The sequence below is a fragment of the Botryllus schlosseri genome, chromosome 16 (genome assembly GCF_051294905.1).
Source record: "Botryllus schlosseri isolate E-star chromosome 16, Bs_hap1, whole genome shotgun sequence".
NCBI lineage: Eukaryota > Metazoa > Chordata > Ascidiacea > Stolidobranchia > Styelidae > Botryllus > Botryllus schlosseri.
This window is the reverse complement of record NC_137251.1, coordinates 13,572,030-13,585,476: the sequence shown is the minus strand read 5'-3', so window position 1 is coordinate 13,585,476 and position 13,447 is coordinate 13,572,030. Positions and strand designations below refer to the sequence as shown.

The window sequence follows — 13,447 nt, the reverse complement described above, 5'->3', positions numbered from 1 at the left end:
ACGCATCGCCGCTACATAATAAACATTCGTATTTTCGTTGCTTATAGGTTGGCTCTATACAGCGAGGACAAGCCTAGGTAAGCCTCCAATAAGGGATTCTGAACATGAACCCGACACATATTGGTGATGGGGCTGCGGATCATACCACTACGCCACGAGGGGTGTCAAACTGAACTTCACTCGCGGACCGGATTCAAGCCTTCAGATCGATCGCGGGCGGCACCGGTCCAATGATTCCAATATGTTTTCTCAAAATCCATGCCTTTTTTTTTCATTTGAATACTTTGTTATCAAGCCTATATACACAGTAGTATAGTCATTACATTACAGATCACAGTGGTTATATTTTGGCAACACCGTTATTTGAAAACAATGGAATTGCCAATGATGCGATGACTGGGCGGTTGAAAACAGTTGTGAACCTTTAAAACAGCGGCTGTAACGATTATATAAGTTGTCATACCTCCATGCTGCCTTTGCTTTAGTCGTACTGGCGTCAACCATGTGTAGCTAGTGTATGCGTTTTGTGGAATGTATACGCGCACGTTGGAATTTGCTTCATTATTATTAAATCGCGATTCGGGTTTTTCTCGACCTTTTGAGCTAGACGTGATGCAGCAGTTCGACCCTAGATATTTGAATTATACATCTGTGTAGCTATTTTATTCTCCATGTCACCTGCATATAGCGGTTTCGCAATGGCATTTTCGTTTCTGTGATTAACTGGTTTTGGTTCCATTTTTCAATACAAATGTGAACTCTGTATGCAATGTCGTGCCTTCTCGCAATTGGATGTCGATGTTAAAGACTATCTGACGGGGACTAGAGTGAAACCACAACACCGCTGTCGGATGGTTATAATGCGGCCTATGAACTTAATCTATACATTTGCTATCGAGATGGATTATTTAATATAAGTGCTTCTTACTAAAAATCCCAAAGTCTGTTAGAAATGTGCTGGACAACACACACAATTTTCAATCTAAACAGAATTTCTTCGCGGCAGGATGCGGCCCGCCGGCCGTATGTTTGACACACCAGCATTACGCCATCTCACCACGTTCAGTTGTGTTGATGGCTGTAAATGATACTCATATAATGAAATTGCGAAAAAAGATCCCCAAATCGTGTTAAAACCGTAGCGGCGTAGAGTAATGATCCTGAGTGATACCTGGTTTAATACTATACTCTTGTATATGCAATATTGCCTCGTTACATGGTCTTTTTGTACGTTAAAAGCTCGCCAAACGCTCCAGATAACTTCAACGTCAGAAAATATCCAAGCAGTACGCACTTTGGATGCATCAAGAATCAGAACAAGGTGGAAACAAGTTATGCTGAAGCCACTACGTCAGAATTCAATATTGAGCGAGCGCCATTTTCATGCAGATTGTTGATGGGTTCCTGAAGCTGAGATTTTCAGGAAGTATAGTTTTCAATTTTCTGATTTAAGCTAATCCGGAAAGTTTGAAATGAACAAAGAAATCGTATTAAGAAGGTTGTTATCGTAGAGACGTAGACCATGGTTCCAGTCCTGACGGCAACATTTGAAAAGCGCGAATATTCATTGGAGTCACGCTTGGACTAGATTTTTCGTGAAGCGTGTTATCTTTAGAAACAAACGTAATTGTAAAGCACTGGATCGTTTCGGCGCTTATGTATTCAGATGTCAAAGTGCCTATGGGCTAGAATGGTGCAACTGTCACAGCTTTTACTGATTAGCGAGCTCATGTCTGCTGCCAAGTATAGATATAGGCTACCGGTGTAGTATATTTATGCGAGTTCAATATAAGTGAATCACGACATTGTGAACTGTGTTGAGTGGGGTGCATTCTTCGTGTGCTAGATTTCGGCGAAGCAAAATCAAGCTAAACGACAAGTACTTCCGGGTATCAGACAATTTGGTGGCTGCAGCGGTTTCAAAATTGCGGCGCGAATATTCAGGCCACGCGTTGTGTCCATACTTCAGTGTATTTTCGTAAACTTTAAGTCAGTGGTTCTTTAATCTCCTTGGCCGTGACCTAAATCTGAGTCTTGGGGCATCCAAGCCTCACACATCAAAAAGAATTCATTCATACTATCGGTATGCTACGAGCTTAGGAGCATGTATGACATGAGCTTAGGAGCATGTATGACATAGAGAACGCTCAGATAAAGTTCTATGCAATGCAGCTATACTCTACATGTATGACGGACGTGATTTCAAATTTGATTGCATTATTTTCCTCTGCGCTTCCCGTTTGTAGGTACTGGATTTGCACTACCGTCTACTCAGATTGCAATGACTGGACTATTTGGTATGCTTACCAATTGGACGACCACACATATCGATCAATATCGAAGGGTCTGCCCAACCAGCGACGGTGAATGATCGCCGCCGTTTTTTTGGCACCGCACTTTGCCCAGTCGTAGGTTGATCAAAACTTCATGTATTCATGTGTCTAAGCGTGGACTAGGCTGGCCTCGAAATACCTGTGTCTCAATGTCCACTCGTTGTACAACCCTACAGGTCCCAGGTCTCGGATGGTGTTTTCCAGAGAAACCAATGTTGGACAAAAATTATCATGAATTCAAACCAATTTGTTTAATACATATGGTCGGTACATTTTCATGACCAAGTCATATTGTAGTAGCTTTCTTCGTGTCTCGTTTATTGTTAATAGTACCCAACACATTGACCGCTGATATGTACAAACCAACTACAGTAAACCGTGCTAAGCGCGAAGAAATTGTTTTGTTCGAATAAATTCAACAAATATTACATACATATTAAAAGAACGCTCAGGTACCGTCGCGATCCAAAATCATACCCATCGCGACTCATACTTTAAGAACGCCGGCTTTAAGCAATGGAAATTGCATAGATCCCTGAACCCATTGGAATGCGCATCGAAAAATGTAAGTTGCGAAGGAACAGGAAACCGTTGGATGCGGGGAATGTCGGCTTACCTATAGTTCAAACTCATACAAGTTCACGACAAAGTTCTATTTGGATTATAACGGACTGATATCACCATGTACCGTAGAAAATCGTCGAGCCACGCGTTGTACCCAATATGCAATCTTCTAATCAATTACACTCCCAGTCACAAGCGAGTTTATGGAAATAAATAGTGTGGATGTTACAATTAAGGGATAAGCTCGATTTAGTATGGCGATCCCTACAGCGAGTAAGCCTTGTCGTCCACTCAACACTACTCCCATCAGGCTATATATTCAGTGGATTTGCATCAAGGCGCAGTGACTTTCTTTTCTAAAGATGCCGTAATCTTGATATGGTGCAAAACGGTCATTATTCTATTATTATTAGTTACAAATCAGTTCATAATAAAGCTTGGCATATCGATTCGAGAAGTCGAATCCGAGGCTAGTATATAGAGGCGTTGCAAGGTCGGAGTATACCGCAATTACGGCATTGGATGCCAAGAATCATTGGATCAACCAGAATACGCTTGACCAATTGTTGACCAACAGCTGGTCAATAGTCATTGGTAATATGCTGTTACATTGTAGAAAATATGACTGCTGTCGGACATTCTTGGCCGGCGCATATATTAATATTCAGCTTAAAGATTCATTTACGTTATCCAACCTAATGACTCTGCCGCGATTACTTACCCGGTCAACGCGTTCAATATTTCATATGGCAAGCAGATAAAGGCTTTAAAACTGTTTGCAATTAATTGTCCTCACTGGTCTAGAGCGCAGAAAGCAAATAGTAGATATGCATTGAATACTGTGTACCATAGACTTCATTTGCCATAAAACATAATATCGTTCGTGGCGCACATCGCCGGAAACGGGGACAGGCCCTACTCTGTATTCACTATCGATAAAATATGAATAATGATAACATTCATAGATAGGTGAAAACAGTGACGAAAACGTTGAAGCGGTGATATTGTGGAGCAATATGCGAGCTGAATGGAATAAATGACAGAATCCAGTCGGTATTTGAGATGAAATGACGGTCTGGCGAACATTTAGTAAGGCTGCCTTGTGCCTTCATTTCGTCTCGATAGCGGATGTACTAAGCTACTCTGTGCTACGCTTTGCCGCGCTATGCCATGCAATCATCCGGTTCACCTAGTAGAATTCGTGCGCTTTGCAGTACTCGCATAATAAGTAATCACCCTATTATCCTATATCCTCGAACGGTTAAGTATTTATATCTGCAATGTGCATGGCCACCAAGCCACAGGGTATCAGCTAACAGTATATTGAACCGCTGTAGCACGGAATGTGCAAGATCGACTTTTCCTCTTACTATAGACAACGTATTGATTTTGAATATATTTCAACTTCAAATGAACTTTATGCAGGGATTCATTCGTAGCTATAAAGTTGCAATGAAAGACCAAAAGGAAGAGGAGAAAAACAGAGATGCTGATGAATGTAGTACATCTATCGATTTTGATATCGTTTCTAAATATATTGGATCGTGCGGAAGATACCAACTATTCCTAGTTTTCCTGATTTAATATACAATCGTACCATGTGGGATGCATCAAGTTATAGCAGTGTTCATATCTGCCATCCCCGCATTTCGATGTTGGATACCAGGAATCGACGATAATACAGAATATCGTAACCTATCTTATGACGATATCTTGAACGCGACAACTCCTCAAGTGAACCAAGTGAGCTAACACTTATTACTGGCATTAATATGAATAAATGACGCAACAAATAACACTACGCCAATCCACTCAGCATTATTTTCTTACATAAATTGAGCAAATGTGCAATTATGCATAGAGAGGGTAATTCACTCCATCACGATATCCTATATAGCAGTGGACGGGAACCTATGACTCGCGAGCCATATATGGCTCTTTTGGGTATAAGATATGGCTCTTTGACATATTTTCAAGTTTGTGCTTAATTTTATCGATATTGCAGCAACTTGTTAGTAAATATTCTTAACGGCTAGAATCATTATACTCGTGGCACCATAAACATGCATTTGAGAGGTCAAGACAGTGGCGTATCCAGGGTTAAGGGCTTTGACCCATTTCACAAAATCCTCAAATTTAAGTTGCTGTAGCGCCAGCGACTAATATCCCTCGCGAATTCGATGTACCCGGCATCGCGCGCTGCGTAATCTTAGATGGCACCACACGTTGATTGATCAAAGAGAATTATAGCATGACGTGGGGACGCCTATATGACGATCTAGTTTTCAAATGCACATTGTCTTCCTGATCTACGCCGTAAAATGAACTACCTTGGAAGTGACATTCCAATTACAAATCCAAATTACAAATAACGCTTTGCCACCCGCGTTCGTCATTGATAAGTAGGCCTATCTTTCTAGTACTGACCTTAAAATGAAGGCGTGTAGTGCAACGTTTATGTTATCGCTGAATAGAGAAGTCGATCAATATTCAGATTTTTGGAATCAGCGCTAGAGTTATATTAGATCAATATCAATTATTATATATTCTCAGCTATTTACGATGAATTGTGAATGATTACCGAGTAGTAGCCTACCAGTTTTTACAGAGAAAATATGGCGCCCACGATAAACAACATGTAGGGAGTTGGAATTTGTACTAATATGACGTCACGAATTTTCAATTGTGACGTAACAATTGATTGACATGTATGGTTCTTTTGGAGTTAAAATGGAAAATATAGGGTTAACATTGCTCTTCAGACGAAACAGGTTCCCGACCAAGGCTAGATAGGCTACTATAGTTAGGGCTGTGTTTAAAACAAAAATCAATTTAAAACAAAGATGTTTAAAACAAGGCCTTTGTTTAAAACATGATTTTTTTCTAAGTCATGACGTCACGCGCAATTAATTATGACGTCATATTGGAGTTATATTCACAATTTAGAATATAGGATAAATATTGCCCCTTTGACGAAATAGGCTTCCAACCTCTGTCTGATATATACCACAAATATCTTTAACCAGGACTACATCGTCTTACAGCATTTTTACGGTCGGCGATCATCATCCTCAGAACATTCAGTCTGTACCAATGATCTATAGCTACGTACTATAGCTACTGAACCGACTATTTCGAGGGCTCCAACCATCCCATATCGTATATACGTGGACTATATAGGGTGGCAATGCTCGTCCGTAGGCTCATACAACATGTTTTTGGATAGTATTTACACAATTATGGCATGATTATACAACTCTAAAAAGCACAGTTTTTTTTAAAAGGTCTTAGTTTAAAACACTGTTTAAAAGATGTTTTGAACAAAGTGTTTTAAACAACCATTTGTTTTAAATGCAACCGTAACTATATAGTAATAAACAATGCGCTTCTAATTTCGGCAATGTATCTTTGAATGATTGATAGATACATGGAATAATCAATAATAGGAGCATCATTATTTTTAATTGGTGACATTGTTAATATTGATCACTTGCATTAAGAAATATGATACTTGCAAGTATTACCCGAGACCTGCGACCGATTGCAACATAACTGATCTCTCATGCTGGCGGAGTACTACCCGTGAAAACTCAACAACCATCAGTTGCACATCCTACGTGTTCGACACCTCAATATTTTCAAGTACCGTGACTACTGAGGTAACTGGAAATAGTATTATGCGAATATGAAGAGTATTGTACTGTGGATCAGTGGTTCCCAAACTTTTTTAGCTTGTGACATAATAGTAGAAATGTTTTTAAACTCTCCCGGCACAGAATGTCAATGCAATGGATATGCCAGTTTGTATACGAGTAATCAAATATATTTACGACTGATAATAGGTTACATTAAAAACTAACATACCCGCATTTCGTAAATCACTACGCTGTTCTTATTCTTCTGCCGAATGATTCCGTCTTTCATTGGTCTCAACTGAATTAGTGTCGAATGTTTTTTATTCACACAACATTGGTGCTTAACACTTGCTATAATGTAGGGTTACCTTACCGTATTTTGGAATCTGGAAATAACGACACTTTTTCACAATCATAAAAGTTAGTTTACCGAAATTGAAAACAGCTGATTTTGAAATATTTATTTTAAATTTTGTGATGTTGACCCCCGAATAACCCGCTCGGACGCCCGCATTACGTATTTCGCGGTATTTAGGCCGATTTTCGGTTGACTCTGTCCATTAACTTAGCTATATAAGCTGTAAAGGAGACGATTTGTCAAAAGGAGAACATTCAGGCGTCCTCTGAGGACATATGAGGACGAACCCTCCAAAACGAGGACGTAAGGTAAACCTACGGTCATTTATGCCCCGCACGGTAACAGTAGCATCAGTGTTATTGAGGTCTTTCGTCAAAATGACGGACGACTTTAATGCTCGCGCTCTTCGACCATCAATCTCTCTCGTTTTTCATGCGCCCGTGACTTGATATTTGCTGCCAATATTTTTGTCTCCGCTCACCATCACTCCGGGTTTTTTGAAACACTGGTTAGCATTGTGGAGCCCAAGTAAACCTCCGACACATAGAAACTTGGCAGGGTCAAGACCAACAATCATTTGTGTCGTGACGGTGTCGCTTAGCACACTGCGTCCTCGATTCCCCAGTCACGAATGTTGTAGAGAGCAAATTCAGGTAAGTAATGTTACAGTCCAGACTGAACTCCAAAGAATGAGCACATAACATATCAGCCCAGCCCAATTACGACGTGACAATCACCGTATTCAGGCAATGATCTCATATCCGTCCCATCGACACATATGCTAATTGTCAGCCTTTGACGTACTTTGAGCGTTTTTAAGTCGCATATACATGTCTTCTTGCCTATTTCAAATATTTATACAGTTCTTCACTGAAATTCCGAAAAGATTCGAGGCACACCATCAGAGAATCCGCACGAGTTCAGTTTAGTTTATTAATAACTTCATCATTTCAAAGCATCACAAAATTGCCATAAAATGAAGAGAAGGATATGAAACGGCATGTAGTTGCCTTTCAATCAGACTCCCACCATTGGCTAGTACCAGGGGTTCTTAAACTTTTTAAGAGCCTATACCTTTTCGATTTGCATGCATGTATCACATACCTCTTAAAATGTGATTTCAAAGTTCATTTACGACTGTCTGTTAAGTCTAATTTTTGGGTTTGAAGCCATGACTATAGGATTAACGGCAGAGAATGAACAAAAAAAAATTTGCGACAGCTAGGCGCTAATGGGGACACCATCTTTCCACTGAATTTTCATATCAGAACGCTGACTTATAAATCATATACTGATAACACTGGTAAACACACATTTTGGTGACGAGAAAGTTTCAACGGTTTTAGGGTATTTTTAGGTCGCTGAATCCAAAAATTACATTAGCATTTCTGAATTGGCTCGATTTTTTTTAAATATTCCATATTTTTGGTTCGAAAAGTGCTAAAAATACGCAAATTGTGACATAGGTAAAATGCTCTTTGTATACCAGGGATCTTAGTATACAACAGTTTTAGGGCATTCTTATGTCGCTGAATCCGAAAATGACATTGTTTTTTTCTGAATAGACCCTATTCTGTGAGATATTCCACATTTTTGTTTGGAAAAGTGCTCAAACTACTCAAATTTTGGCATAGGTAAATTTCACTTTATATACTACAACTTCGATGAGTTCACATCTGTCTCTTCAAGTGTGTGCATAGAGTATTGTTCTATTTCTGAAGCGATATAGTTGAAGACGCAATCGTTAACCCCGAGACCGAGAGCCTTCTATACGCGAGTCCTGTTTCATGTGAAAGTCAAAGCCCAAACACTACGTTCAGTAACGCTCAAAGTTCAGTTAATAAGCTGTCAAAGCACGCTAATCAATCATATACCTCCATTTTCAGTAAAACCCTTCGATGTCTTTGCAGTAAAAAAGTTCATCTCGTTGGCTAAAATACGGAAGTAATTCTTTCTCTTTTGTAGGGTAAAATGTTATTCAAGCTCCAGTTCGAGCGCAGTTTTTGTCTTTGAGTCGGGTACTTCCTTAGAGTGAGGCACAGATAGCCAAGAAGATTCTAAATCTGCGTGATTCCAAGTATTCTACTTGCGACGATTAAATAAAATAAATAAAGTATAAATAAAATAAAAAATATCGATATCTCTTAAAGTAGAGCCAATTCAGAGAAACGGATGTCATTTTCGGACTCAGCAGCCTCTTAGCACACCTAGAAATCATTAAAATATCTTTGGCACTTTTTTTGTTGGCCAGTTTAATAGATGCATAGTCTTAGTGGCCCGTCGAAAGGGACCCTGGTCGTGACCCAGCCCTAAATGCAGCATCTAGTAAGCTTAAACTTTTTCTTGTTTGTATAATAAATGTTATAATCGATATCAAAAAACTTGTCCGTAGGCTAAGGAAGTCAATACGTCAGATAGTTTGCAAGTAATCTGGAGCGTAGACTAGTAATCAATAGCCGCAATGAGCTTACCTGTATATTGCGACTGCAATGATCTTATACTAGACACCATCTCTCATTGCAGTGGGGCCTTGTTTGCGATCGTTCGTTGATCGGCATAATATCGACTGCGACGTATTTTTGTGGTGTTTTGATCGGAGCTGTCGTCGGCGGCATCGTATCCGACTGGTAAGGAAATGCATTATCCGAAGTTGGCGTGTCATATCTCACAGAGTTTCGCCTCGAGTCATAAAAATCTTAACGATCGAATATATGGGTTCATTTGTTTCCAAATACTCAACTCATTACGCCTTTTAAAAAACTTTCCTGAGACCGGAGTGATTGAAAGTTTATCGCCTGCCTTTGACTCATGGAACAGTGGTTCTCAACCTTTTTGACCTCGCGGACCGGTAAAACTTCAAAACCAATGCTGCTGATCGAGATATCTTCAAACATCAAAATTGACCCAAAGTAATTACGCCAAATGTGTGCAACTCAAAAAGAAAGTATTGGAGACTGCTGTAGGAACTCGTGTCCAACTGCCTAACTATATTTTAATACTGAGAACGAAAGACGAGTAGACCTACAGCAACAGTCAACTATTTAATAATCAAAACAAAAGAACTCATCTTAAGCGAGTTAGGTTACTTTTTACCAGTTTCCTATAGCAATTGCATCCAGAGGTGGTCAGTAACGAAGTACTTCTACTTTTTCGAAGTACTCAAGTAGTTTTCCTCTACTTCTGGTACTTACTCAAGTAGATCTGATTTTCGCTACTTCTACTTCTACTTCATAATATTTTGTGATCTACTTACTTACTTTTCGCTATTTTCAGTTTGTCAAGTAGAAGTAGTTCAATATTTCAATCAGGAAGATAGCTTAAGGAATATCGGGGCTGTTTCCACTGAATATCAACATTTAATTTTCATAAAAGTTGAGTAAAGCCCAGAATTTTCATCGCGCGCAGTGGATACGGGGTTACCAGTATGATTCAAAGAAAGTATCGATGAATATAATTTAGGTAGCGGGTTGGCGTGGTTCCGGTCACACAGGGATATCCAGAACTAGATGTCTAAATATTCCCGCGTTCACACCACATTGTCGCCCTTCGCGCATATGAAATGATTCATTGCAGTATATATGGATCATCATAACGTTTGAAGCTGATGTTTCGCAATCTAGCATTTACTTGTCATATCGTAATCTAGCATGTCCATGGCGCGTCCTAACCTGAAAAAGTGGACTCTAACTTTTTTCAGCTTTTCACCTGTTTTAGCATACCACCATTGAAACTTTCTGGACTAAAGGCATGAAAAGCGTGTTCCGCTTTTAGAAGTAGTATATGTGTTTCATTTTCAATTCCCATTATCATATACTTTGAGTTATAATTAATATCAGTTCTTTTGTCTGGATAACATACATGTTGAAGTATGGATGACGTACATGTTGAAGTATAAAAGCAAGTGTAGTAATGCCTTTAATTTCCGGAAATAATGCTACACAATATGGCATTTCTACGGTCCACAATATTTTTGATTAACATTTACTAATAGCGTTTACACCGTCGTATCCTATACAACTTCTCCGTATTGCTCTTCGACTAAATTACGGATCTTATATTATGGGGATGGCGCCATACCATGCTTTTTTCTAAAACGTGCTGTTTGAGAAAACAGAGGTTAAGTATCGCATTTCCATATCAATCCTATCATTTTCATCCCATGATGTGAACGTGCTTATGCTATCGAAAATTGGATACCTGCTGGTATGCATCAAAATGAATCAAGCTCGTCACCTTTCGCATAGCTTAAATTGCACCTTTTTGCAATCCATGTGAACGAATTAGGATCGTTTTCACAACTACTTACTTACTTGAGTACTTTTAAAGTCAGTCAATTCTACTTCTACTTCAAGTAGTTTTAGGGTGCTTATGAAAGAAGTACTTCTACTCGTACTTGAGTAGATTTTTTCGTCGCTACTTCTACTTCTACTTGAGTAGCTTTCTTGACTACTTTGACCACCTCTGATTGCATCATTGTGACGTATGCTCAGTCCGTGAACTCGCTATTATGCGATACCATGCTGAAAATACCTTTCAAATTTATAAATCAATTCAAAATTTCATCAGTCGTATTATTAGACAAGCGTCCAACTTCTTGCATTTTTACAATGACATAAACATACACATTTATACATGTATGAGATAGATGAGACATTCTAATATATCTCGCGGACCGGCAGGAAAATTCCTACAGATCGGTGTTGGTCCGTGGCAAGTTTCCTGAATTTTATATCTCAATTCCGAAATGGAAAAATTTTGAACGGTTGTTCATTAATTAGAGAAATAAAACATTAAATTTTAAATTGATTTATACGTTTGGAATGTATTTTCTGCATGGTGTTGTAACAGAAAGCACATCATAGTCTACTTTGGGCGTACGTTGCAATGGCAAAGTGTAGTACGAAACTGTTGAAAAATAGTATACTACTCATTTTGGAAAAGTCTTAGGTGGAAGCTACTCATATTTTAAACAAACTTCATTAATTTCCGACAGTGCAATTGAGCTACATTTGGCAGGCTATAGTAAACATCTAGATCGCATTTCTCTCAAACGACATTGAACAATCACAATGAAGTTAGCTAGTGGTCTTCAAGGTTCTGGTTTAAATCAGTTTTTTTTCGTTGATTTTTCATTTTAATTTCACCATTTTGATTCTATCAATTATTTTTTTCCTTTTAAATTTTCGGACGAAATGCGTGAATGTGGTTTATTATCGGACAATCATGTGCATTTCATATAAACCGGAGATAGCATCTCGTCACTGGCACCGGTATAGCTCAGCTATTTGACAGACAGACGGGAAAAGAGCAAAGGGCGATAGTCAATCAATATGTTTGCGTTTTGCTGTGGATACTAGTTATAGTTGTCTGCGACATGCTGCTGCTATTTTCGAGGCACTGGTGGGATACCGCAAACGAAGCGCAATCCGGAGTCTCTGTCGAATTCGAAAGATTTCCTCAACTCTGAACCAGTTTACTGGCAGAAACCACTCCATCGATCAAGTAAATTCTGGCGACCCGTCATTACCACATAGGTTGAACGTTTTCAGCTATCTGCATGATGATTCACAGCCCCACATTATTAAAGTTTAAGCGTTATCATTCATCACCGTGATTGACATGGTCGTCACCCAGTCAACAAAATGGGAAGCAATCGCCCGGCGTATCATGCGCATTCGATGTCAAAATGATGCTTCAAAGGATACAATTTTCTCACTTCTACCGCAGATTCATTAACCCGTCGTTGCCGTCCATTAACCCTCTCGCTACTGCAGGTTACAACCGCTATTAGCCCTATCGCTACCTGAATCATTGTTGCTTTCTGGCAGACATACTGACCCTTATGTTGTAAGACATCACAATTTGACAATATCTTTTCATTATAGTTTTAGTTATAATAAAATCCACCACAAGCATACATACATGATACCGGTCAAATACAGACATACAGCCATATAAAATGCATAAAACGACATATTGATTTCAGTCGAGATCCAGAGAGATCTTCATTCCGGGACAAGTTTGATACAGCTATTCCTGCTCTTGAATGGAAATACAGACAAAATCTGGTTTATCAAACAAGTCTGTGCCTCGCATTGTACATTGTGTGTGACTTGTTCAGATGAAAAATATAACCCAACGATTGGCGGGAACGCGAACTTCATTCAGAGCCCAATTGTGAATGATTTCTCCCAAATTTAGGCTTGGCGTCGTCTGTGATATATGGGTAATTCCACTCGCCTCATATTCGAGCCATGTACTGTCAGTCAGATATCTTTAGCAGTGATAATCGGCTGATCATGGCCATTGTCGCTGCAGGTTGAACCAATGCTTAGAGGACGATATTTTATGAACTGCTGCCTTCGCCAACGCTGCATTCTTTTCTATTCACCATCAGACTTATACTGATATTTGGGCATATCGTAATCACTTTATGGCTTCAGTCTCCATCGTAAAATAAAGGCTAAATATTGCAACAAAATCACTCGTAGATTAACTGAAATGAGTATCACAAATTTTAATCAGAAATTATTACAAGATATAGTATTTGACTGAAC

The 13,447-nt window shown here is 39.1% G+C and overlaps 2 protein-coding genes across 3 annotated transcripts in view; one reads left to right on the top strand and one right to left on the bottom strand.

The window, feature by feature from the left end:
- LOC145458289 (catenin alpha-2-like) overlaps window positions 1–13,447 on the bottom strand; it is a 102,361-nt gene that overhangs the window by 50,897 nt on the left and 38,017 nt on the right. The window lies entirely within an intron of this gene.
- Window positions 1–13,447, top strand: part of LOC145459289 (organic cation transporter protein-like) — a 29,853-nt gene that overhangs the window by 3,058 nt on the left and 13,348 nt on the right. For both annotated transcript variants that reach the window (XM_080337937.1, XM_080337936.1), the window contains exons 5-7: window positions 48–4,640; window positions 6,398–6,556; window positions 9,414–9,517. In XM_080337937.1, the coding sequence (XP_080194063.1) occupies window positions 4,503–4,640; window positions 6,398–6,556; window positions 9,414–9,517 (401 nt within the window). In that variant the 5' untranslated portion in view covers window positions 48–4,502. The remainder of the gene's footprint in view (window positions 1–47; window positions 4,641–6,397; window positions 6,557–9,413; window positions 9,518–13,447) is intronic.